The sequence below is a fragment of the Monodon monoceros genome, unplaced genomic scaffold (genome assembly GCF_005190385.1).
Source record: "Monodon monoceros isolate NGI ecotype Baffin Bay Population unplaced genomic scaffold, NGI_Narwhal_1 Super_Scaffold_21, whole genome shotgun sequence".
In the NCBI taxonomy this organism is placed as follows: domain Eukaryota; kingdom Metazoa; phylum Chordata; class Mammalia; order Artiodactyla; family Monodontidae; genus Monodon; species Monodon monoceros.
This window is the reverse complement of record NW_021703778.1, coordinates 125,242,286-125,270,273: the sequence shown is the minus strand read 5'-3', so window position 1 is coordinate 125,270,273 and position 27,988 is coordinate 125,242,286. Positions and strand designations below refer to the sequence as shown.

At 43.6% G+C, this 27,988-nt stretch overlaps 1 protein-coding gene across 3 annotated transcripts in view; it reads left to right on the top strand.

Moving 5' to 3' along the window:
• The window catches only part of TRIM9 (tripartite motif containing 9), a 111,182-nt gene that overhangs the window by 63,221 nt on the left and 19,973 nt on the right, over positions 1 to 27,988 (top strand). For 2 of the 3 annotated variants that reach the window (XM_029238472.1, XM_029238470.1), the window contains exons 3-7: positions 1,656 to 1,778; positions 15,316 to 15,426; positions 16,554 to 16,707; positions 24,777 to 24,934; positions 26,126 to 26,264. In XM_029238472.1, coding sequence (XP_029094305.1) covers positions 1,656 to 1,778; positions 15,316 to 15,426; positions 16,554 to 16,707; positions 24,777 to 24,934; positions 26,126 to 26,264 — 685 coding nt within the window. The remainder of the gene's footprint in view (positions 1 to 1,655; positions 1,779 to 15,315; positions 15,427 to 16,553; positions 16,708 to 24,776; positions 24,935 to 26,125; positions 26,265 to 27,988) is intronic. The other variant, XM_029238471.1, reaches the window with a different exon arrangement.

Here is a 27,988-nt window from a genome sequence, read left to right as displayed (position 1 = left end):
ATTGCATGAGATGCTAGAATAATGACCTTCTTCACTGTTTACTGTTCTTATGTTTTGAGGTTTGCCTCACAGAAATAACCTTAGCTCTGGCCTCCAATAGATTGGCGTTCTGAGTTAATATTTAACCTGTGTCAAGGCAGAAATGGCTTTTTAAATGTAAGCCTGGCTTCCAGAGCATCTCACACTGATTTCTTTGCCTTTAGTTGGCGTGCAGGCCCATGTTAAAACTTTTGATTCCCTAACAACCTAACAGTTGTACACTTCCTCCTGTTTTCCAAAGCAGTAGAGTTTATCAGTTGGTCCTTTCTTTGCTTTTGCTGGCATAAAGTGTGCAGCCCCAGGCTTGCCTCTGCACCTCACCTCTTCATCAGAGCAAAGCTTTCTTTCTGCTTTAAATCAGAGCCTGTATGAAGACAGCTGCCCCCTCCCTACCAATATTACCCTGCTTGGGACATAGAGAGCTCTTCAATGATGTTTTCCAGGACAGTTCTGTGAGAGCTCAAAAGCAATTGCCACGAAAACCAAAACCTAACATTTGTAGAAGTCATTGCTGAAGCAATTACAAATGCACACCTTATACAGGCGTGTATAAGACCTTGCGTTTGAGACAGTGACTTAATACCCGTCCATAGATCCTTATATTAAGAGACACAGTTCTTGATGACTTTGGGAATAAATTAAAATTTGATAGGCTAAGCTGTTCCTTCCTTTCCAGCCCCCCAACTTTTACTCAGTTTACTCAGTTGATTGCTATTTTTTCAATACTATTACTGTATATGTAACGAGTATTCAGCTTTCATTTGCTGTAAATTACAATTGTTTTCCAGATTATGGTTTGAGAATCAAAATTACATATGTAACATATTGAAAGGGTTACCTTTAATTTAGGGAGAGAATTGCTTAAAAGAAATGTCTGTAGCATGTGCAGATTTAAATCACGTAAAAAATTTTAGATCCAACATTCAATTTAAACGTCATGGGAAAGCTATGATCCATTTAGAACATGCTTACTGTTCCCCACAAGCTGGTTGGTTCACATCTGATTTTTACAGCAGGCTGATGCCTGTTACGTATACCAGTTATTCTTCACTGCCTACATGCACTCATGACTTGCTTTTTCAATGAGAGGAGCAAGTGCTTTTACCCATGATTATTCTGTTGTCATTGGATTATTGTTTAATATCGAAGACGATTGCCATCCGCTTTCTTCTTTGTCCCCCTGGATTCGATGATTCTTTCTCCCTCATGCCTCAACAATACCCCATTCCCCCAGCAACCAGCCTTTCTGAATGCCACCTTCCACCATGCACAGCTGGGCGCGTGCCAGCCCTCAAAAGGATTCATGTTCAACTCTACAAACTAAAACTTTATTTTACTTGATATAAGTCAAACTGTGGAGATGATTTCCTTCTGATAAGAATAAATGTATGAAGTAACATTTATTCCTTTGAATCTAAATTTAACGTGAAACACTACCACTGTTGAACAAAATTTATTCCGTTATTTATAAAAAGCAGATGTGCACTGTGCACGGGGCTCCTCTTCCTTCCCTTCAGCAGGGACGTCCACCCCACAAGTGGACAGGGGTTCTGCTGTCTCTGGCAGCCCCAGGTGCCCAGGCGCCTCGCGGCTGAGAGCTGTGCTCTGTCATGCAGGAGAACAGTGTGGAGTTCGAGGCCTGCCTGGTAGCTCAGTGCGACGCCCTCATTGACGCCCTCAACAGGAGGAAAGCCCAGCTGCTCGCCCGTGTCAACAAGGAGCACGAGCACAAGCTAAAGGTGAGCGCTGCGCACCGGGGGAAGCAGAAGGCCCGCAAGCCCGGCTCGCAGGCTGGGACAGGCAGTTGTACGCCCGCCCGCAGCCTTGGATGGCCAGTAGCCCGGCCGGGGGGAAGCAGGCACGTCCCTTCATTCACCACTCACTCCCTCCTTGACATCACCGATACTCACTGAGTGATTTCTCTGGACCAGGAATTGCTCTGGGTACAGACATAATAAATAAATAAAAATCCCTGCCCTCCTGGGGCTTGTGTTCTACCAGAAGGGATAAACGGGAAGCAAGATAAGTAAGTAAAATATGCAGTATGTTAGTAAAAAGTGCTAAGAAAAAATAAGGAAAAAGGGATGGGGAATACGAAGGATGGGGGTTGAAATTTTAGACAGAGTGGCCAGAACAACCATGCAGAGGCAAATGTATTTTTGAATTGGGAAATGGAATCTGTACTTTCCAGAAAACAAACAAGATTTGTCTTAACTTCTGAAGCAAACTATGCAACTGAACAACTGTACAGACTTTGGTCATCACACAGTAGAAGCAATTGATTGCAAGTCTGGGGCCCTATTGGCAGGAGGACTGATCTTCCTGGAGACATCTGATACCCCATCTATTGCCCCCTTGGAGCAGGGCAACAACACGTGAGAGCAGGCTGGATAGACATAGACGGGCAGCGGCCAGCCGAAGGAAGCAAGAAGTAGACCATCCGGAGAGGGCCACATACGTGGCAAATAGCCTCAGGGTGGCTACCAGTGGGTAGTGGGTGGGCAGTGTGCCATGTTGGCCTGGCATTGGGGTGGAGGGAGAAGTGAGGTCTGACCATTGGTTCTCTGTTGGGGTCAGGCAGTCAGCATCAGGGAGCTTCAGTACTGGGCAAGAGTGAGGGGACACAGCCTCGGGGGAGCTGGGGACTGGTGAGCAGCCCAGGAAGTGGCAGATATCCCCAGCAGGCTTGGAACAGGCTTTAGTCCCTGAAGAACAAAAGGAGATCCCATTTCTAAAAGAGTGGGATTCCAGTAGGAGAGCCAAGGGAGAGTTTCAAAATGAAGAACTAAGACAACAGAGCTTACAAGATTTGGGGCCAAAGCTTGGTGGCAGGGAAACTTCAGACAGGGCCAGTGCCCAGTTCATGGTTACTAGAAACAAGGCAAGAAACTAGTTGCTAACTGGGGCACGAGACCTCAGCAAGACCTGCAGCAAGACGGCAGTGCTGAGCCCTGAGCAGCGGAGTCACCGTCCTTAATCTGTGCCCAGCACACAGCAGCACCCAGGGCCCAGGGGACTCTGCTGTGAGCATGGGGAGCTGGGCAGCATGAAAAGAGAAACATTTCCCCAGGGAAGCTTAACAGATCTCTCCAAAGTTGAAGGAAACCCCAACTCTATCTTCTTTCTTAAGGTTCCCTCCTCTGCTACCCACCTGCAGCTCCTCAAAACGCATTTAGATCCACATACCCACTTCTTCCTTCCCCAAAGCCAGGGCAGTGATGTGGCCGGAATATAAACCTTTCTCCCCTGCCTTTGTGACTTACCAACCTGTCACTCTGAAGGTGCCTGTGACATGGAGGCTGAGCTACGACAACAGGGTCCAAGCCAGAAAGGGCCTGTGAGGGCTGTGCCCTACAATAAAGTTGGCCGGCCTGACCTCACTGGTGCTGTGTCAGGGCGATGTCCCTTTGAGTGTTCCCGATGTGACACAGAAGAGCAATTGCATCAAGGAGAGGCACAGCAGATTCTTTGTTAAAGAAAATTGCATGTCTCGAAGTTGGAATCTGAACCATGAGTTAGGAAAGAAGAGTGCCCAGGGATTGAATGTTCAGAGAGCCTCAGTCTGTTGGCTTGGACAGCAAACCAAGGCTGGGGATCTTACCGCTTCTTCCAGAGAGGCCATTGCTGTTTTGGGGTGGTGGGCCTAACTGGAAGACCCTCTCAGTTTCATCTTAGAATAAATACAAGCCCCTGAGGGGCACCACACCAACCCCAGCCCTGTGGAGCCTTCGCACTGAACTGCAGGTGATCAAGAGAGCCCTGGGTTTTCCTCAGGAGACACCCACACTGACCCGTGTCATGCATGACTCACAAAGTGCTGACTCAGGGCGAGTTTTACTTAGACGACTTTCTCTAGCTCATCAGTTTCCAGGCTCCTGTCCCTTAGTGTCTGTCATCAAGTTTTTTGCTTTTGACTTTTGTAAAGGGCCACTGGACTGTGTGTGTGTTTCATGGTAACATATGTAGTCATTCCTAAAATGTGCGGGAGACAAGTGTGGGTGTATTAAAGATGCTGTTTTTTTACCCAGAAAGTTCTCTGAAGGTTGTACTATGTGGATGCTAATCTTATACATTTAGCCGCAACAACCTGGGAAATGGGTTTAAATCCATAAGCATTTTCATCCAAGGTAAGTTAGGCCTAAGTGAAAAATTCTTCTGGAGTCACCTTTTTTTTTTTTTTTTTTTCTTGTGGTATGCGGGCCTCTCACTGCTGTGGCCTCTCCCTGCTGTGGCCTCTCCCGTTGCGGAGCACAGTCTCCGGACACGCAGGCTCAGCAGCCATGGCTCACGGGCCCAGCCACTCTGCGGCATGCGGGATCTTCCCAAACCGGGGCACGAACCCATGTCCCCTGCATCGGCAGGCAGACTCTGAACCACTGCGCCACCAGGGAAGCCCTGGAGTCACCATTTTTTATCTGAATTAAAATCTAGAAGTGCTGTGAAATGTGATTCTGTAGTTACCCAGGAGCAACACAGAATGAGCATCCTTGATGACCAAGCCCTGGCTTTCGTAACAGCAGTAGCTGACGTTCGGGGATACTTTCTTTGAGGCAGCACTATACAAACTGTGTTATAGGGATCAGCTCCTCTATTCCTCACAACAACTCTGCAAGGTCATTATTACTATTATCCACATTCTAGAGTTGAGGAAACCATGGCACCACGACATTAAGAACTGGTCCAAGGATCCAGAATTCCAGTCCTGGCAACCTGGCTTCAGAACCCAGAATCTGGACCGTGGCCCCCTACTGCCTCTGGCTGGCAGTACAATGCAGAGAGAAGGCGTACGGGGATTTACCTAATCCGTTCACCAGTCAGCCAGCACCTACCTAATGCACACCTGCTAGGAGCAGAGTGCTGGGCACAGGGGCAGGGGGAGGGGGGCACAAAGGTGACTCAGGATTATGGGGCTTACAGTCCTGTGGATGAGATCAGTCACACCCACAGATGACTCCAACACAGGTAGAAAGTGAGTTTCCAGGAGAAGGTGGCCCATGTCGTTAGAGTTGTGAGGAGGGCAAAGTTACTTCCAGCTAAAAGGGTCACAGAGTGCCTCATGGAAAAGCTGGCATTGGAGGAGCCCAAAGTCTGGGAGGCGTGTGTTGATGGCGACTTGCATTCTTGCCTGCAGGGATGGGCCAAGCTGTGCGAGAAGAAGAGGGTGATCAGCAGAGTGCACCCTGGTCTTGGTGCATCCAGTTAGTCATGAGGACTGATGGGTGCTTTTTCTGTTTCCATCTCCTGCTCTAACACTACTAAAAGCATTATCACCATAGCCCTCCCTTTTATCACCCTTCAGAAACCCAGAACTTTTATTGTTATAGTGGAACTTAAAATGTCATTTGAACCACATAGAGTAATAGAGTATCTAAAATAAAACCACAGCTGTCTTCGGGCAATGAGCTGGACAGCTGGGATTTTCCCTCTAATAGTGGACCAGCCGTTTTAATATGTAGCCATAAAATTTTAACTTTTTCCTTAACAGACGTCTCTTTTGTGAAACGTTGCAGACACTTTCCTGGCATCTTTAAACAGAAACTGGGAACAGTTTGTGTTAAGTCATAGGGTGACAACAGTGGCATCTCTGGGCTTTCTATATGGGAGAGATGTAAGGGCAGCAATCTGGACAGATAGGGGATCGAGGATCGAGAAAACATCATTTATCTATATCAAAAAATGCAGAGCCCCCTGTCTCCCTCTCCTTAGTGCTGCCTCTGCAGGACGGGACTGTGTGGAAATCAGTTATAGGCTGTGCTGTGGGGATGGATGGGGATGGCACAGGAATAGCCGAAATGCATCTCGGGGACCCCACGTCCAGTGTCAGTTCATCGGTGCTGGTGGTCTGACCAGCCAAGCACACTGATGCACTCAGGGACCACCGAGCAGAGGCAGCTGCCTGCCCTCATTACACCCTGCCCGGGGTGGAGTTCCCTGCCCCAGATCCCAAAGGGCTACTGAAACGAGAGACAGGTGGCTGGCTGTGGCCCACGGCAGCAAAGCTGTTCTGTCTTCTGTCTCGAGTGATTTGTTCCTCTGCTGTTTTCAGCTGATTGTATGTCGCTGCTTCTGAAAACAGCCAGCAAGGTCGACACCGCGACTGCTGATGTCAGCCTCCGAATGTCTCCCTCCCTCTGCTTTTCTCCTCCTGCCTCTTCCCTTTCTTGTCACTTCTGTTGCTCCTCAGATTTGTGAGAAAAGACTGGCCTTTTATAGACATCGCTTGCCAAGCACAGTACTTCTTTCTGTCTTTGTTGGCTAGCCCATCACTCACGGTCTGGCAGGGGTAATCTTATGGTCTTCCGCTTCCCTTTGGCAGAGTTCTCTTGGGGGCCTGCTTTTTGCTGACAAAGAGGAGAGTTGTATGTGTGTGTTTTTCTGGCAACCTTCTCTTCTTGAGCCATGCAAAAGACTAGGGGAGCTGGAAAGCAAGTGTGCATAAAGGCAGTCTTTATAATCTACTCATGCCCCTCTCTGAAAGCACTGATTGCTTGAGCAGATTGAACAGTTCTGGTTCTGAGGCAAGATGGAGCTGAGGGATGAGAAGCCCAGATTCTGGGTCATAGAGAACGGGGCGTGAGGACAGACTTTATCACTTACTAGGTCTCTAACCATGGACAAGTCTACAGCTCCATTTCTTTCACCTGTGCGTAAAATAAGGCTAGACGTAGTCGACACCTCACAGGGCATTGTAAAGCACTTAGCACAGTACTCAAGATATTAGCTTTACGGTTGCTGCCATTGGAAGACTGGAAATGTGGTGTCACTCAGCACACTGAAGAAGTGCTCCTAGGGACTCATTTTCCATAATACCAGAGTTCATATTGTAAACTTAGCCTATGGGCTGGTGTGATTGTCTCTGAACCTAGGAAATTCTTTAGCGGCTTGAGTATAATTGATCATCGCATAAACCAGTGCACCAAATTTGGTGAGCTATTTTTAAAAGCTGAAAAAAAGGCCTTGAGGCATATGCAGATGTGACCATATTTTAGGAACACTGTCTGAAATATAAGCTATAGTTAATGCTGCCCTGTGGTTTGAAAACACACTGGGAGCCAAATGTCTGTTTTCAGGGTGTGGTAAACTAATCAAATGTCAGAAAGCTACTGGAGGGAAAAAGTGCTTTTGAGCTTTCAAAAACTATTACTAACTCACATTTGGTACTACTTGGGCAATGTCCCCACTAGCAGCAGAGTCAGCTGCGGCCCCAGCTTTCTTGTACGAACTGTGTATTTTGTCAATATCCTTCCCAGGTCTTCCTTAGCTGAGTAAGGCTTTAAAATATCTTCATTGCCTGTGATCCTCAGAGGGAATTTGTGACAACACTTAAAATGTGCCATTAATGAGATCCATGCTTTTTTTTCAGGAACTTTACAAATGTCATTTTTCTTTTGGTAAGCCCAAAGAAATATCTGAGAATTATTTTTATTTATGTAACATTCAGAGTTTGAAATAATTCCACAATCATCTTAAATGTGTTCTCTCCCCAGTATTTTAGAATGAATTCATGTGTTGGATAGTACACGACTATGATGATAGGTGATAAGTGACAGGTGTCTTCTTGGTTTCTTGGTTCCCTTGCAACTCTAGAGCCTCTGAAAGAAAAAAAATAGTTATAACTATTCAAATATATTCTGAGAAAATCTAATCTTTAATTTCCATGTGTGGTTGGTAAATTAACATACCAATGACATTACTCGGTGAGAATGCTGAGGGATAATCATAAAGCTTACTGTTTTACAGAGCTTTCACTTTTACAGAGGGCTTCCATGTCCCAACTGTAGTTATCTATGGAATGCTTGATTTTGAATCCAAGTGTACCATTGGGTTTTGTTAGATTCATTATCACGATTGGCATTGTTATCTTTGTTATTATTTACCATGTATTGCCTGTATGTCCCCATTATGCTAGCAAAAACATTAGTTATAGGGCCATATCATTAAGAGTAGAAATTTACACTAGGGATATTACTGGCTTACTTAAGCCATTTTGCCAATGCTTCATAACAGGCAAGTAATCCTTTGATTCAGGTTGAGAGAGAAAGAGAGAATGGAAGAAAAGGAAGAAGGTAGTCAGGAAGGAAGGAGGGAAGGAAAGACGACCAAGCTCACAAAGAATTTAAAAATAATTAGATAGGATTTGACTGTTACAGTCATTTCTAGAAAGAAAAGCAAAAACCAGAAAGAAAAAGTCAATAACCCACTCAATTCCCATAAAACTACTGGCAAGGAGTTCCATTAGTTCATTACAGTGAAGACATTTGGAAAAATTAGGCACACTGGAACACTTGAAACCTTTGCCCTCACAGAAGTCTTTTGGGGGTCAGCTTTCATAATTTAACCACAGTTATTATTGATTACAAGCCTATCATTAATGGGGAATTCATTCGGCAAATTCTGTGGTCCTCTGCTTCCCGCCGTGTAGGAGCAAAAGTCACAGAGGGCGTGTAAGGAATAGAGTGCCCAAGGTGCCCGTGGAATCGTCAGGATGCCATCACACACAGTTGGAACTCACCAAGGTTAGAGGACATACCTTTAAACACCCTCAACCCACTCTGGCAATGCCAATGAAGCATAGTCACAGAACTTGTTTAATGCCCTTTGCCTAAACCCATATATGAGTGACACTCTTAGCTCCAGAAGACACTTAAAGCACACTTTGAAGATGATGGAATAATCCACCGTATCTCACATCTTACAAAACACCATACTGGATGCATCACTTTCATTGCGGAACAGCATAAATTGTAAATGTTCTCCTGTGTGGGTGGGACCACACCAGGATGCTTCTCTCTCTCCAAATACCTTGTATTTCTTCCTTCATTAACTTCTCTGTACAAGGATACAGTATTCTATACACTAAGAGCATAATTTGGATATTCCACTCAATGTTTATTGATGAGGTTATTGGCATTCACACTTCTGAGAGAGAAAGTTCACAGTTTTACTGTTAAAATCTCAAGCCTTCCTCAAAACAGGTATGTGTTTTATTTATTTAATAGGCCTAAATGATCCTTTTATTTTATTTATTTATTTATTTATTTTTGCGGTACGCGGGCCTCTCACTGTTGTGGCCTCTCCCGTTGCGGAGCACAGGCTCCAGACGCGCAGGCTCAGCGGCCATGGCTCATGGGCCCAGCCGTTCCGCGGCATGTGGGATCTTCCCGGACAGGGGCACGAACCCGTGTCCCCTGCATCGGCAGGCGGACTCTCAACCACTGCGCCACCAGGGCAGCCCAATGATCCTTTTATTGATTAAAAACTCAAAACCTCAGACTTGTCTTTGAAATAATTAGTTGCCAGTGTGGTTCAATTAATAACACTAGTACAGAGGATGGTATCTAGAGAATGGGGGAAATAGCTGCTGTATTTCCATAAACCATGTGGGAGAATGGTGGCATGTGAGAAATTAAAAATGTCCTTCCTTAATTTAAATGCCTCTAAGTTTCAATGAATGTAATAATATAGGAGATAATATTCTACTCTAGGAGAAAATCAAGAGAATTATTTATTTTACTAGATGAATCTAATGGTCAAAGTACTTCACCTGTAACTCACCAATGAGTTAATTCAAAGTATCAGTTGGGCATCTTGCTTCAGGACATTATGGGACACATAGAAAAAACTATCCCCACTGACCAAAGGGACCTGTGAAGAATAAATTCTTCAAGACTGTATCTTGAAAGTACTTGTATCTTAGAAAAAAAAAAAAAAGAATTGCATTATACTTCGAGGAAATTGTTTTAAATGGTGATGGAAATGTATAGATTCTATTTAAGAAAGACTATCTTGAAATATGAGAGAGAGAATGTTAGTATTTACTTAGACTAAAAATTCATTAGTCTTATCCCTCCAGACCCCGTGATGAGAGAAAATACTATGAGAAAAAGTATTTATTAAAAAGAAGATTTAAAGAACAATTTTTAAAGAGCCACATGTAAGAGGGAGAGGTGAATGGAGGTGGAGGAAAGGTGTCAAGGTCAATATTGGATAAAATAATGAAATTCCCCTTAATTAACCTCAGTTCTTGCTGCTCTTTGTATCACCTGAGCTGAGTGGCGAGAGATTGGCCTGTTCAAGGTGTGGCGGGAAAATGTAGTTGTGGATAGGCAGAATGAAATTTCACATTTGTACTGTATAAGCTCTCGTGGGTTACTCTCTGACACTAAAAAAGTCTAAGCATTCAAAGGGCACAGCAGTCTGTTCTCAAATTCTCCTTTTCCGAAAAGGTACAGTGTCATATCCTGACCCAAGAAATGACCTTTATAAATTTGCCACTCAACAAAATAAAGCTCTTCAAGTGATCAGTAGGATTTGCCATCCAGAAAAGATGGTGACTGCTTATAAAATTGTGGAAGCCTTCTCTGAAACTGTGGACCACAGATTAATTGTCCCCTGAGAGCTGGTTTAGGCTTTAATGCACATGAAAACGGGAAGATTGTTTCCAAGTTCCTATTTGTGTCACTCCCGCAACTTGTACATTTCCTTCTTAAGAAAAGAAAATCCGGACTTCCCTGGTGGCACAGTCATTAAGAATCCGGCTGCCAATGCAGGGGACACAGGTTCAATCCCTGGTCTGGGAAGATCCCACATGCCACGGAGCAACTAAGCCCATGTGCCCCAACTGCTGAGCCTGCGCTCTAGAACCTGTGAGCCACAACTACTGAGCCCACGTGCCGCAACTACTGAAGCCCACGGGCCTAGAGCCTGTGCTCCGCAGCAAGAGAAACCACCACAAGGAGAAGCCCCCGCACTGCAACAAAGAGTAGCCCCCGCTCGCCGCAACTAGAGATAGCCTGCATGCAGCAACGAAGACCCAACGCAGTCAAAAAAAATTAAATAAATAAAAGAAACTACTTAAATCCAGCCAGCTGCAAACATGGTGCCAAGGGTTTCTCCAGAGCATCAGAGCCACTGCACAGAAATGTGGAACTCAAAGAAAAAGTGATATGGCCTGGCTTCCTAAGAATTGTTTTTCATAAAAAAATATAATGTAGAAATAAATAATAATAATGTGGTAGAAATAACACAGAGTAAAGAAGGTAGCAAGTAAGAAAGCTGATAAAGACACTCAGAGAGGGACTTCCCTGGCGGTCCAGTGTTTAAGACTTCGCCTTCCAATGCAGGGGGTAGGGGTTTGATCCCTGATCCGGGAGCTAAGATCCCAAATGCCTTGTGGCCAAAAAAACCAAAACATAAAACAGAAGCAATATTGTAACAAATTCAATAAAGACTTTTAAAAATGGTCCACATCAAAAAGATCTTTAAAAAAAAGGGGGGGGCTTCCCTGGTGGCACAGTGGTTGAGAGTCCGCCTGCCGATGCAGGGGACGCGGGTTCGTGCCCCGGTCTGGGAAGATTCCACAAGCCGCGGAGCGGCTGAGCCCGTGAGCCATGGTCGCTGAGCCTGCGCGTCCAGAGCCTGTGCTCCGCAACGGGAGAGGCCACAACAGTGAGAGTCCCGAGTACCGCAAAAAAAAAAAAAAAAAAAGACACTCAGAGAAAAAAATATTTATACTCTTAAAAGATTTAATTATCTGGCTGATTTCCATAAGATGGGAAATCTTGCTAGATTAATTATTTGAGAAACTAAAAGTTAATTATGAGGGACTTCTGTGGTGACGCAGTGGTTAAAAATCTGCCTCTCAACGCAGGAGACATGGGTTCAAGCCCTGGTCTGGGAAGATCCCACATGCTGCAGAGCAGCTAAGCCCGTGCGCCACAACTACTGAGCCTGCGCTCTAGAGCCCGTGAGCCACAGCTACTGAGCCCACGTGCCACAACTACTGAAGCCCGTGCACCTAGAGCCTGTGCTCCACAAGAGAAGCCACTGCAAGGAGAAGCCCACGCACTGCAACGAAGAGTAGCCCCCACTCGCCACACCTAGAGAAAGCCCGTGCTCATCAACGAAGACCCAACGCAGCCAAAAATAAATAAATATATATATATATAAATAAAATTTTTTCAATCTTATAAAAAAAATGTTAGTTATGAAACACCCAAAAATGCTGCTTCTGGGAACCTCACTGTTTAATTTTTAACAGTGATTTTTATCACAGGCTACTGTGATCATTGCAAAACGGTTCATTAAAATGCTTTAAAAATGGACCAGCATCCATTGTGGCAACAGTGGGAGTTGAGAGCCAAGAATTTAGGGATGTTGAGTCCTTCCAAGAAGCTTGAACCATGGACTACAGGAGCCAATGACAAACAGCCTTGAAACTCACAGACTCTTGGCAGTGCAACAGCGAAGTTTCTTAAGAGTAGTCAGAGCCCCCAACATTCCCACAGCTCCTGTTGCACCAAAAAACCTTGCTTGAGAAGGAAATTTATAGAGGCAGACATAGAATTTTATGAGGCCTGAGTAATGTATTTATTTCAGCACATTTAGGTCATAAAATTATCATTGAGCTGAATGTTCTGGAAAGTAAACACAATTCCGTCTTTTTTGCCTCAAAAGCAGACTTACTTTGGGTTACAGCGCTCAGATCCAGTCTGTGCTTGTTGTTTGGACTTTCAGTACCAGTCAGTTCTGCATAGTCTAGAGCAGATGCCATTTGGATAGTGAATGGTGACTGCTGAGGTTTCTGCTACCTAGCAGCATTGATGCACAGGCGGCTGAAATGTAAAAACATTTTCTGGGAACAATTTAGTCAAGCCTCATACAGCAGAGAGGAGTAGCGTATTAGCTGTAGGTCACCTGTGTTGCATTTTTAAGGGTTTAACCTGTGGGTGTTTTTTTTCCCCTAAGAAGCAGAAACTTAACCTTTCTTTACTTTCCGATTTTAAAGTAAAATAATAAAATATAGTAATTTGCATTCCTTGAGCCCAGACTAACAGACGGTGGTGGTAGTTTGACAGAAACATACTAGATGTCAGAAGAAAATAAATCAAACAGTGAATTTAAAATTTGATCTCTCCACCCCCGCCAGTCAAAATCACAAAACAATCCCCACATCAAAGTTGGTTTCTTTCACCAATTCCGATAAAGGGATTTTAAAGCCTACATTTTATTTTTTATTTTAATTATATTAAAAGTTTAAAAGCAATAACAAATCAGCTGTCAAAATATTAGGAGACTCCAAATAGTCAAAACAATCTTGCAAAAGAAGGGCAAAATTGGAGTTCTCACACTTCCTAATTACAAAATGTACTGCAAAGCTGTGAAGTATAATACTGGCATAAAGACAGACAAAAGACCACTATTGAATAGAGCCCAGAAATAAACTCTCACACATATGGTCAAATGATTTTTGACAAGGGTTCCAAGACCATTCAATGGGAAAAAGGAAGTTTTGTAACAAATGATGCTGGGGAAACTGGCTATCCTCATGCAAAAAATGAAGTTGGGCAGGTATAAAAATTAACCCAAGGTAGATCAAAGATTGAAATGTAAGAATTGAAACTATAAAACTCATAGATGAAAACATAGGGCAAATGCTTCATGACACTGGATTTGGCAATGATTTCTTGGATATGACACCAAAGGCACAGGCAACAAAATAAAAAGTAGACAAATCGGACTTCATGGAAATTTATAAACTGTGCATCAAAAGATAGGAAGAAAACCAAACAATCCAATTTAAAAATGGGCAAAGGACTTGAATAGACCTTTCGCCAAAGAAGATACACAATAAGCACATGAAAAGATGCTCAAGGGCTTCCCTGGTGGCGCAGTGGTTGAGAGTCCGCCTGCCGATGCAGGAGACACGGGTTCTTTCCCTGGTCCGGGAAGATCCCGCATGCCGCGGAGCGGCTGGGCGCATGAGCCATGGCCACTGAGCCTGCGCGTCCGGAGCCTGTGCTCCGCAACAGGAGAGGCCACAACAGTGAAAGGCCCGCATAGCGCAAAAAAAAAAAAAAAGTTAAAATAGTAAGTTTTATGTATATTTTATGAAAATAAAAAAATCAGAAAGGAAGATCAACAATAATGAATGGATGAACTGTCAAAAAATTAGGAAGAACTTTGTGTCAAAAAAATAGGTTAAATTATGATAAGCCACGCAATCAGATATTTATGTAACCAGTAACATTTATTGATGGCGGCAACACGGGAAATGCCTATGATATGGTGTTAAGTGGGAGGAGATAAAATTGTCACATACTATAATTACAGCTATAACTAAATCTAGCTCGGAAAGAAAACTGAAAGGAAATATCAAAATGCTTTAACAATTTGCATTGGAGTGGTGAGGTGATTTGCTTCTTTTTTTTTTTTTTTACCTATTTTCCTATTGTTTTTGAAAGAGGATGTCATAATCTTTCATGGAAAATAAATTTATAATGAAAACTGAAAAGAAGGAACAAGGAAAATTTTAAAATCATTGTTATTAAAACCCCTTTTAGTTATTACCCATAAAATCCAGAATGGTGGTTATTTTTGAGGCTTTTGCCAAGTAGTATAAATATAGAGGATGAGTAATTGAGGTTCCTAGAAAACCCTTGTTCAACTCTATGCTTCAAAAACTGCTTCGGGATTTGGGTCACTGAGCAGAGGACACAGAAGATGAACGTTTCTAAAGAAGGAAACTTTTCAAGGACTGCCATGCCCTTGACACTGGGCAAAGACAACTTCCTGGAGAGAAAAACTGCATGTTCAGAGAGATGCCTCTCTAGGTTAAGGTAGACTCATCTCTCGGCAAATTGCCTTGGAAACTGCTTTCCAAAGTGAAGCAGTGAGTGGTGCTAAGTGGATTATAACTTGATTCTGTATCCATCTTTCTCTGGCATACTTGCTGTCATTAGCTCATTGTCTTTCAGCAAGTTCCACCTCTAGCCCTACTCTACCACCCACCCAGGGAAAAGAGAATTGGAACAAGAGAGGATCTGGGCTCAGATGATGTCTGCTCTTTAGGAGGGACCGGTAGAGGGCTTCTGTCCCAGAGCAGAAGCTGCAGCTGCGCCTCAGGTTACTCAGCTCCTTGACAGGCTCTCCACGACCTCCCACTTAGAGCAGCTCCCGGAAGAGGGGAGTGAGGGGGACCTGTGGAAGATGTCCCTTGAGGCACCAAGGTAACCCGCTTCCCAGAGGTCCAACATCTGCGTGCCTTTCTGACGGGTCCGGTTGTTATAAGCCCCTCCCCATAAAAGCCATTATCTAATCCGTCTTCCAGAGCCATTGTCCACAGCAGACATTGCCACACCACAAATATTCTCATAAATTTAGTTCCATTCCATGATGCTCTTGGATTCTGGTTGAAAGAAGCTTTCCAAAGTCCCAGTTTGCTTTCTTTTCTACCCTCTGCCATTTTGAACCATTCTGTTGTCTCATCAATCCTAGGTGGTTCGAGATCAGATCTCTCACTGCACAGTGAAATTGCGCCAGACCACGGGTCTCATGGAGTACTGCCTGGAGGTGATTAAGGAAAATGATCCTAGTGGCTTTTTGCAGGTAAGTGTCAACTAGTTTCTGCTTCAGATTCTCAATGCCCCACGAGACTGAGTCTACAACGCCAAGGCCAGACTCCCAACGGCCCTGGCTGGGCATAGGCCCCTGCACATCAGAACCCACCTTTGTGTGGTCGTGCGGACATGGGTGCCTGCAGAACTTCACTGGCTTCTCAGAAGTCTCTGCCACCACGTGCTACAAGATTGAGAAGTGCATGGGCTTTTAAATTTGTTTTTGTTTATGTTTGATCATGAAAACATAATTCCCTCTAAGTTCCTCCAAAACAGAGTTATTGCCTTGCTTAAGAATTGGGTTCCTTTACTAATATCCTGGACAGTTTTGTCAGCTAGAGATGTAATTATACAAGGTTTCTACCTTTTTTGACACCTCCTTCTGGCCAGTAAGTCAGTGATTTCCCAAATAAATTGAAGTTTTTTCATTCCTTGGATGTCTCATGATTTCTTCAGAGTTGTTTTAGTGACATGTTATGATGTCAACTAAATTTTACTTGACTTTTGATCCCAGTGATTTAGGGACCTTTTATTAAGGAACGTGTAGATTCCTTCCAACTGACATTCTACCAAACTGGCCAAGAACAACAGAGGGGACCTAAATATAAGAAACAAAATAGTTCTCTACCAAAGAATAAAGTCATACATGAAGATGATGTGCTTAAAGTGTAGGAAATTCTATATTACAGGTTAGCATATGCAGCCTCTCTGAGCTATTAATAAAAGTAATTTCTAAGTCTTGACAGGATACCCACAGCTCATATCAGAAACTTAGGGCCATTGGTTCTAGTAGGTTTAAATAATTGCTAACATATCATTATTTAATGTTGTTGGCTTTTAGTTGATAAGTCATAAACAGCATGATCATATATCCAGACCATATATTAGAGCAATTAACAGCAGCTAATTATATATAGTGCCTCCCTCTGACTCCCAAAAGTGTTCAGATTTTCATGATAAATCACGGGTCACCCTCGTCATAAAAGGCTCCTTGCTGCCTGCACAGAGACAGGAAGGGTGTGAGTCCCGAGGCACTCGGTGGGCTGCTCTGGGAGAGCCGAAGAGCTCTGTGTCCATTGTGGGGATGTATTTCTTAGGCTGTGGTCTTTGTTGTGATAGATTTCTGACGCCCTCATAAGGAGAGTGCACCTGACTGAGGATCAGTGGGGGAAAGGCACGCTCACTCCCAGGATGACCACGGACTTCGACTTGAGTCTGGACAACAGCCCTCTGCTGCAGTCTATCCACCAGCTCGACTTTGTGCAGATGAAAAGTGAGTGCCTGTGCCACCCCCCTGCCCAGTCATAGCAGTACCCCAAGTGGATCCTGGTGCTGGAAGCAGGATAAAGGCGGCTTGCCAGATTGCAGCAAACAAAAGGCAGCCTCCAGGTTTATAAATCAGCTGAGAGGTGGGAAAGTACACACACACACACACACACACACACACACACACACACACACACACCCCTCTCTGGTTAATGTTACAAAAATCTGGAGTGGCTCCTGTCTTATCATGTAATAGAAATGTACCCTTTTAGCTGGGTGACCTGCCTCTCAGAAAGTCAGATAAATCCAGATCAACTCAATGCTTGCGTCTTTGAGAATCTTAGAGATTTCACATGCTCAGCATCAGAGAATAGCTGACATAAAAAGAGGAAGAAAGAGAGAGAGCTGTACATAAAATCTTGTTACAGATAGTAACCCAGATATATTGATATAAATCAAGGGAGTTAGAATTGAGACTGCTTCCACAGGAGTAGAGATAGTGGCAAACAATTGAGTGTAGATTAGCGGGAATTTGAGAGGATCAGTCAGCCTGCCTATAGTGGTCAGGAAAATGAGAGCCTGGACACAGAAGGAAAATGAAAATATGAAATAAATTTTAACTTTTTAAACTTTTTGGTCCATGCAATTAGGGGATATGGCAAGATCTGTTTGAGATTTGGGGTGGCTGAGGGGAAGTACAAGTACTTAAAATTATCTTAAGGAAAATAACTCTTTGAAAAAAAGCTAAAAACTCAAACCAAACATGCAATGATATTTTTATGGCAGTGTAAGTAATAGCCCATTTGAAAAGTATTTCTGATCTTTAAAACTTCTTATTGTGAAATAATTATACATTCACAGGAAGTTGCAGCAATATTAAGGAGAGGTCCCTGGTACCCTACAGCCAGTTTCCATCAGTGGTTACATCTAGCATTTAACTATCACATAATATCAAAACCAGGAAATTGACATTGGTACAGTTCTGTGCCATCAGATCACATGTATAACCGCCTCTGCAATCGAGATACAGAACTATTCCATCACCACAAAGATTTCCCTCCTGCTGCCTCTTTTAGTTACACCCACACGCCTCCCCTCCCCCATCCCCAATCCCTGGCAACCACTGATCTGTCCTCTATCCCTCTAACTTTGTCATTTTCTAATCTTTTTTTAAAACTGAAGAAATTGATTTGCTCTTTGCTTCTCCCAATTTAAGCATCCGTGTAATAAATAACTTAGAATTCAGTGCTTTAACATTTTTGTTTCTTAAAAAAAATCTGCATGCGTCCTTTTATTAGACAGAGAGAGCCATATAACCCAGCGAGTGTTAGGGCTACAGACTACATCATGCAGTTACACTCATCCCTGTCCCTGGTACATGTACTTCCCTCATTTTTTTAATGGATTTTGGCCCTCTTTTATTTTCAGTTTTCTCATCTTTTTGTTTCATATGTATTGCTTTGGGATAATGCCTTAATTTTCGAAGTAAGTAGTGTATAGATTATAAATAAAAATGCTTCGTTGTAGTAACAAAAATAGTTAGCATTTACTGACTGCCTACCAAACCAGACACACTCCTAATTGCTTTCCATGGATTAACTCATTTTATTCTCACAATCCTAGTAGGCAGCTGAGAAAACTGAGGCACAGGAAGACTGGGTTACTTGCCTGAGCTCACCCAGCTAGTGAGTGGCAGGGCCGGGATTCAAACGCGGGGAGCATGGTTCCAGAACCCACACCTACAACTTCTGGTTTGTGCTGTAAAGTTAATGCCTTACTAAGTGGCTTCTTCAAGGAATAACTGAAGTCTTCTCTTAAACTTAAGAAATTTAACTTTTTGTTGCAGCAGTGCTTTCAAGCTTTAAATTTTTTTTTTTCTTTAACACCTACACGGTAGCCTGTGATGTGTCACCATCCAAGTCGTATAGAGAGCCTGAGGTAAAGCCCCCTTGATCAGCCTCTCTCTTTGCCCAGTTCCTTCAAGGAGGTAGAATCATTGAAAGGTTATGTCATAAGTAGCTCAGAGGAGAAAATGTGTCACAAGAGGGCAATGTAAGGGCTTTTGGTGAAAGAGAAAAAAAAAAAAGAGCCAATCCAATTAGCCTTGGTGATGGGGCAGGAGGAGGGGCTGGTAGAGGATAGAAGCCTCAGGGCTTTCAGATGGTTTAATCAACTGGAGAGCCCTCTCCTCCCCCATCCGTCCTGAGTCATGTCCATCTGCCACGGTGGACTCCAGGCCAGCTGGCACGATGGTAACTATTGTACTGGAGTGAACTGGCCCTTCATCTGATGTGGGAACTGCAGGTTCGCGAGTCGTGCATCACAGACCACATTCCTAAAGCATTCTCACTGGGCCATTTAGGGCTGCACGCAGGAGTTAAGTGTGGACGCGGACTGCACACACAGGAGAGGATGTCACACACGCTAAAGGCCAAAACGGAGAAAACTCTCACAGCAGAAACTCACCTGGAACACAAAATTATCCAGAACAGTTATTTATGAATTTAATATAGCAGGTCATTTGGTATGAGAGTGGATTATTCCATTTTCCTTTTCAACACTTCATGTTAATTTAATTTACTTCTGTTAAGTATCCCTCTGCAGAGTTCATTTATAAGCTTTGCTTTGTGCTCATTAAGTTTAATTAATTCAGTGAGAGCCCAGTCCTCTTTAGAATCTGAATAATTTTTATCTGTCATGCTTTCAATGGAAAGAAAAAGCCAAAAGGTATGACACAGTAGAACTTGATTGACGGTAGTTAAGACTTCTCCTACTGGCCCCTTTGATATCTGTTAGTATATACACAACCTTGCCTTGTGTAGTGTTGGTCTTTTTATTGTCTTAGGGTATTCATAGTCAGTTTAATAAACTGTGCTTTCACAGCTTGTCAGTAAAAATATCTCAAGAAATTACACCCCAATATCCATGTACAAATGGCCAAATTTAAGTAGCATTTGGAATGGTGTTAATCTGACCATTGTGAGACTAACAATACATTAGTTTCAATATATGATATCTAATTGTGCGAAGTGGATTAGCAGAAACTTTAAAATGTTTTCAAAGTTACTAGAAATATGTATTTAAAGCTATGATTCAAACTTACAGCTAGAATATCTGTTTAATGCCTGACTCAAAATCTGAGCATTTCTCTGGTTTTGAAATTTCATGTCAGGTGCCTTTTTTTTTTTTTTTTTTTTTTGCGGTACGCGGGCCTCTCACTGTTGTGGCCTCTCCCGTTGCGGAGCACAGGCTCCGGACGCGCAGGCTCAGCGGCCATGGTTCACGGGCCCAGCTGCTCCGCGGCATGTGGGATCTTCCCAGACCGGGACACGAACCCACGTCCCCTGCATCGGCAGGCGGACTCTCAACCACTGCGCCACCAGGGAAGCCCGCCTTTCTTTTTTTAATATCAAAGAAGGTAGGTCTGTGGTTGGTTTTTAAATATTTCCACTTAGGCCAGCTGCTACTCAGCTAAAATGCATTGCCTGAAATTATTCTCTTATTAGTTAAGGATTTAACTGATCTGCTCTTTCTGATTCCATATCACCCTCAGGCAATTGAGATTTGAGTAGAGAATGCTGGTACCCTCTTTGTTCAAATGTTCCTAAATTGTGATGGCATGTTTTCCAGTTGCATTTTGATTAGAAAATCATCTTACCCTCTTTCCAGACTATGGGAGTTGTGCTTGATCTCTCAGGCTTTTCTTTTGTAGAAAACAACTGATTAAACTTTGTTTTCTGTTTTTATTATGGAGTAATGAACACATTTTTCCTTAATTCTAAATGGCTATTTTCAACGCTTACCAGGTCATGGGAAGGAAATTTTAATGTTTTTTTCCCCAGTCTATCAAGGGCTCTGCTGCTTGGCTCAGAATAGATTTCAGACACCTACCTTCTCCCAGAAAAATATTACCCCAGAATTGCCTAAGTACACAAAGTGGTCCAAGGTTCATGAGTCAGTGCTGAAATGAAACACCAGTGTGTTCATTCCAGCCCAGGATGAAACATTGACCTAATAGTCTATCAAGCGTTTTTAGCACATAGACCAATGGCTGTTAATCCCTTGAGTGCCTCTACTCACCTAAGGACACATTTATCTTCATTAACTAGTGTTGAATGTTAAAAGCCCTGAGTATGCACCAAGGTCATGGGCAAGGACAGTATGGTCTGAACAGACCCTCCTATAAATCATGGAGAACGAATGCACAGAGATTTGGCAGTGATGGGAATGAGCACACGTGCGGACTCGTGTGGAATCTGTTCATGGTCTGAGGGCCTGGAATTCATGTCCTCAAAGCCCGTGTTCACATTTATCCTTAGCAAAGTACTAGTGATAGCTTTCCAGAAACAGCCTGTCCTTCCTCTAAAGTCTAAACTTTCCTCAGATGCCATTTGTATTATTCAACCACCATAAAAAGGAAAGACAGTCTACAAAGGAACCTTCAGAGAACATGATGGAGTAAAATTGCTTTCCCAACCACCATAGCTCTTAAGTTGAAATGTTTCTTTAATCTATACCAGCAATTCTTGAGAAGCTTTATTGTTCACATTATAGGAACCAAAAATGTTTCATTCTCTTGGAATTAGGCCTACACTTTCCGTCTCATTCACTATTACTGAACCCCAGACTGGAGAGGCAATAAAAACATTCAGCCTCTGGAACCAACCAGCTGGGCATCAAAACCCAGCTCTGCCACTGACTAGTGGTGAAGTCTTTCTGTGTTTCAGTTTCTTTGTCTAAAATAGGGATAATAACAGTACCTACCTTGTGGGGTCGTGCTGAAAATTAAATGAGTGAACACATGTAAGCCTCTGCCCACAGTCTGGCCCTCAGCAGTGTTTCCACAGCACGGGATCTCTTTTCTCCCATTGTCCTCACCACACTCCTGTGAAACCTCACAGAGGAATTCTGGATGGTTGTGAGTGCTCTCAATCTGAAAAGTACTGGGAAGAGGGAAAAGTAAACAAATGTGAAAAACGTGAGAGATAATTTGAACTAGAATGGCCTTTAAAAGGTAAGACACTTGAGGGCTTCCCTGGTGGCGCAGTGGTTGAGAGTCTGCCTGCCGATGCAGGGGACACGGGTTCGTGCCCCAGTCCGGGAGGATCCCACATGCCGCGGAGCCTGCGTGTCCGGAGCCTGTGTTCTGCAGCAGGAGAGGCCACAACAGTGAGAGGCCTGCGTACAGCAAAAAAAAAAAAAAAAAAAAAGGTAAGACATTACAAAAAAAGGTAAGACATAACAAGCCACTGTGGCAGAATTTAATTTTGAGATGAGGCTCCACCAGACCCCAGGGAAGTCAATAAGAACACCGACCCTCCTGTGTCGAAGAGAATTTTTAGCCTGAAGCTTGATCTTACAGGCTAAAAGGATGCTGAGTACTAGAATTCTGATCAGGTCAGGGGAAACTAGTTCTTTAGGAAAAATAAACATGTCCAGGAATGATCATGAAGGAGTTAAGATCGTTATTGTAGCTCCAACTATAGGAATTTCAATAAAATAAAACCCTCTCTCTCAGAGTTCAGCCCAGGAACTGTAATGCTGTCCATTTCTAAAACACAAGAGATAAATCAATTTGAAAATACTTTATATTCTTGTAGGTCATTTATTTTATACCTAATAAAGTGAAAAAGGGTAATAATAATATAACACCCAGTATAAAATCCGTTGTTCTGAAATGCCAGCCTTAGTCTTTGCTAATGAGGCTGTAATTATGTCACATTTCCTTTTATATGCAACATCACTTTGGGGTAAATAAGGAAAAAGAAAAAATAATTCTCAGCACATTGAGAATAGATTTAGATACATGCAAATGTTTCTGGGTTCCTTCCTTCTCTCTCTTCCTTTCTCTCTCTCTCTCTCTCTCTCTCTCTCTCTCTCTCTGTCTCTCACTTTGCTTTCTTTGTTTGCTTGTTTGTTTAAATTTGGGACACTGTTAAGATCTGAAGATTAGTGACTGGTTAGACTTTTTTCTCTCTTCTTGGCCTTTTAAAGTGTATCCACTGAGGACTTATGAATGAAGTTCACATGCTTTAATTATATATGACACCATGTATTTCAATTAATCTTTTAATTATACCTATGTCTATATGGGAAATTTGAGGTTTCTTATCAGAGACATTGCAAGTATTTGTATGATTCAAATTGAAAACATCTTGTGATCTTATTCTTTGATTTTAAAATTGATGAAATGTAAACTTGCCTGAAACATGAACAAAGGGAAAATGAAGACTGATAGGGCACATAATGAAATAGAATCCAAGAAATTGTTGTTCTATGGAAGGCTGTAACCATTAGGCACAGCTAAGAGCAAATGTCCCCAGGGAGAATCATTCCGTGTCTCTAGAAGCCCTCTGAAGAATGGTTTGCTTAAACTTGTCAGATTTTACTCCACTGTTGATATGTTAAGATGTATTCTGTTTATACGGAAAAAAATTTAAATGACAAAGTAAATTCCTAACTGGAATAACGACCTTAAGTTAACCTCCAATTACAACTCCTAGATGATACCTGTTACATGTAGATGGTCATTAGAATCATTTGAAGCAGCTCTGTCTTCTGTCTCCTCTTCCCAGCCAGTCCTGTAGTCTATATATTGAACAAGGCAGTGAGTTTATTTCCTTTCCTCCAATTCCAAATTTCCTCTGCGGCTGCAGAGCCATTGTTCTCTGATAAGATTCCACCTGAACCCTGTGCAATTGAAACTTGAAACGTTATTTCCCTTCCTAAACTGATGACCTCCAATTACCTGGGGGTAATTTTGATTTAATTATGTTTGATCTGGTAACTCAGGCATGGTTTTCTTGTCATGTACCAGCCTTGTTAATTATAAGATAATAGACCTGCTTCACCTTCATATCACTTGTAGTCCCTGCTTTTGTTTTCTAGGTAATCCACCATAGAACCTGTTTTCTAAACTGCTGTTAAATTAACCATCTTAGTCAGGGTGACTGGCAAGGAGATTTAATTCAGTGCATGACACTCCAAGTCCAGTTTTGGTACAGCATACCAGGTGTTCCACAGTTAACATTTGTTCACCTGAATGTCCCTGGACGTGGTCCACACCATTCTCTCCTGTGTTAAAGTGCTACAAAAATAAATTCATGTTTTGGTGCTGAAAAATAATTTTAAGCAGTTAGTAAAAACACTGCTCCCAGATACATAAATTGAGTTCATATGTCAGGAGCTAGGATTATTCATTCGCTGACATTTCTATGTCTGTATGTCTGAAGGCTCAACTAATCTGCAGTTTTAAGTAATACAAGACTCAACACAAAATGGGGGGGTGGTTTTGTGGCTAGTAACACTGTGACAGATTCTCACAAGGTCACAAGGACACTCTGACCTTCCCTGCCAGGCCCCATCTGTTCCCATACTCCTCTCTAGGTTCACAGTTGACTGCTCTACACCTACAGAAGGAACAGACTTGAGCTAGTGCCATTTTCAAGGTATAGCTGCTTTGAAAGAACGGTGTCAAATTCCTCAGAAGTTTCAAAACTGAGAAATCACTGTTTGTGTCACTTGGTACCAAATTTTCAAAATTCCAGAGCTATAGCTACTTATGTGCACAAAACCTTGAGTGGAATCACTAATAAAAAATGATAGAACCTTAGAAATATAGTGGTTTCAGAGCTATTTCTCAGCATAGGCAGTTCCCATTTTATTAAATGTGGTTTAAGGCTCAGAATAAACTCTATGATAAATTCATCAGCCATGTTATGGGGGTGAAACAGGCTTCAGTGGGCTGGATGGGACATCCATTTCCTACGTGAAACACTTCTCTTAGGGGTGATGTCTCCGGTGCTCAAGGGGGTGAGAACGGAGCCATTGTCTCCCCGCCAGGTAAGGTAGGAAGTGCCACCATGAGCTGGGAAAAGGCAGTGCAGTAGACCAGAAACCACTGCCACTCCTGGAGACTCTAGGAGGGATCCTGTTCAGGCGCCCCCCACCTCCATGCACCCCAGGCTAGCTACTTAGCCCAGCCACTTGGCCTAAGTAAGGGCGTGCTTCTCATTCCTAGATACTGAAAATGTTGGCAGCTCGACAGAAGCCAGTGTTACACTAATTTCTGTTTAGCTTCCTCTCCAGTCCCAGCGACTCCCATCCTACAGCTGGAGGAGTGCTGCACCCACAACAACAGCGCTACGCTGTCCTGGAAACAGCCGCCCCTGTCCACGGTGCCCGCCGAAGGATACATTCTGGAGCTGGATGACGGCAATGGTGGTCAGTTCCGGGTAAGTGGAGAACCTACGGCTTGTCAGCCAAAACCGGTAATGACCTCGGAGGACCCACCATGGAGTCTCTGACCCGTCCCGGCAGGACCTGCCTGCTCTTCATCTGAGGCCTGCTTTCTCCATGTCCCATCAAAGAAGGACAAAGGAGTCCCTGAATAGAAACTGCTCCACTCTTCTGAAGAGAAAATATTGATACGTGCAGTACTGCCAGCTCTGGTGTCAGATTGCCTGCATTCAAGTCCCAACTCCCCCACTTGGCTCTGGGACTGTGCCCATTTCTCAGCTCTCTGAGCCTTCAGGTCCTCATTTGTAAAAAGGGGATGACAATAATATGTACCTCGTGCACTGTTGTTAAGAGCCACTTAGATAATTCATATAAAATTCTTAGCATGCTGCGATCTCAGACCCCAGTCTACTGAGTATCCCACTGACAAGTTGTCATTTTAAGGCTGTGCTTTTGATGCAAATTATTTTTACTCATTACATCAGCATAACGTTGCAACGTGTACAGCTAAAGAGAGAGGCATCTGCCTAACCTATGCTAAGGATGCATTATGCTAGGATTTATTTTAAGCTTTTGAAATGTCATTCTTCCTCCCTTCCCTGTTTCCTCCCTCTTCCTTCTGTACTGTGGTGAAAATCTGAATACTCATGATTTCCCTTCCTAAACTTCAAAACTCCTATGCTTTGTGACAGTTTCTGAAGTTATCAGTGGGTTATAAACATAGCATAGAGACCACTGCGTGTTTTCAAACCTGTTTTTTACAAATCATACTGATGAATAAAGAGCTCAGTAGGTATAATATACTGAATAAATGCCAATAATAATAATAAGCATAATGGTAACTGTAAGTACCCAGTTTTAATCTTTTAAGCCCTATCTGCTAATAACTAGCATTCAGTAAGCTGCCAGACCCATGCTAAACACAAGGCACTATGCTAGTCAGTTTGCACGTATGACCTTATATAATCCTCACACCAACCTCATAAGGTAGGTATTTTTGTCCCCATTTTACAGAGAAGGAAACTGAGGCTAAAAGAGGTCAATTCAGTGCCCAGTAGCTCACAGGATGAGCTCAGATCAGGCAGACCCCAAAGCACCTGCTCCTGTCCACCCTGCAACATTGCCTCCTGACCAGCCCCGGGCAAGGGTTCGAGTTAAATGGTGGCCTGTTCTTTTCTGCCCCTCAGGAAGTGTATGTTGGAAAGGAGACCATGTGCACCGTGGATGGTCTTCACTTCAACAGTACATACAATGCTCGCATCAAGGCCTTCAACAAAACAGGAGTCAGCCAGTACAGCAAGACCCTGGTCCTCCAGACGTCCGAGGGTAAGGCCCTTCAGCAGTATCCCTCAGAGCGAGAACTGCGAGGCATCTAGAATGGCTGGCAAGCCCGGAGGTAACCCCACCACTGCCCACATTCGCAAGTGTTTCCATGACTTGCCCTGCATTCTGGCACAGAGCCGCCGTTTCTCTCCTGCCTTTAGCGAGCCCATGGTATGTGGACGTGATCAAACCAAAGAGTCCACAGCGGCAGTTCCAATGGCCTTGGCCGGTGGCTTCCTTTGATAACGCTCTAAATAAGCTGCAGCGGAAGAAGCTGAAAAGTGAAGGCCTCAATGTGCCGCGGTGTGTGAGACAGATGTATGTAGGCTCTAGGGCAGGCTCCCATTCTCCACAATACACACCACTGGCCAGTTTTGCCCAGACGATTCTCAATTGCTTTGTAGCGCTGGCTTGTGTCTGAGGGCGGGGCTGAGGTCCTTTCCAGCTGCGGATTTATCTGACTGAACGTGTTTCCAAGGGGTGTGGGGCGCAGGAGCCTTTCCGAGAGGGCCTGTCGGCCACTCCTGGCTTAACCAGCAAGTTCCGTTTCACACGCTGGGACCGAGGCTCCCCGTGGGCACCAGCCAGGAAGAGGCCAGCGCCTCTGCGTTACCTCGCCATTTTCACCTTTGCCAGTCCCTCTAGGCTTGGTTAGGCTGCCCGGGGCCTCCGCACAAGGTCCATCTCCAGACAACTTTCGCTTCTTGGCTATACTGTAAATATTTTGGCCATCAAAGGCAAGCCATCCATCTCAGGAGAGGGGCCTGCATTTGATGGCCAGGTATAACCTCTGAGGCTGTTAACATTTTCACTCTAAAAGCAATTGCAACACATGAAATGAAACCTATGACGAGGTATTTGTGGTCGGTGCCAAAGCATTTTCAGACCTTCTGGGTGTCACTTTAATCATAGAAGCCACCCCCATCCCATGGCATTCTCCGTAACTTCCCTCTGCAGGACTGATTATGTTGATTTTGTTCACATTCAAAATGTTAGCAAAAAGAACTGTGCTCCGCTTCCCACAAACCTCAGCATGTGCCAGTCACCCCTAAAATGGTTCACATGGTTAAAAATAAGCACAACTTCAAACCCCACAGCAAGGTTGAAAGGCCCCTAGTCGTGAAAACCACACTTGGGGAGCACTTGTAAGTCTGAATGATGCTACTCAAAGAGAAGGATCTGGTGAAGGGGAAATGCCCACATACCTCTCCCGCTTTGGGTTATAGGGATGTGGTAGCCGAGCCTCCCCTGGGATGATCATTTTAGCAACTTCTCTCTGGGAAGAGACCTATCAGCTTGAGAGCAATTGCCTCTTTTCCCAAAGCACCATGCTAGATGCTAAAGCCCTCCAGAAGTGTTCCTAGGTGCAATGCAGAAGGCCCTTAATGGGGATGGCCTTGTTTCCCGTGTGTGTACAAAGCGGTTTGATTGAAGAGTGAAGTGCATGCTATCAGAGCAGGGAGACGATCTGCAGCAACGTTGTTAATCTGTGTCACCAGACCTATGGGAAAACTATTTCTATTCATAATGCATCATGGGAATCACTATTCTGCTAAAATCAGTTATTAGCACAGCAGCCTGAGCACTTATGTCTCTCTTTTCATCCTGCAGGAGGATGTAGTTTCTAAGTTTCGATTAATGTTCATAAGATTATGGTGTCTAATAAATTACAGGATTGGAACTGCGATCCTTGGTACCACAGTCACAGAACTGGGGGTCATTTTCTA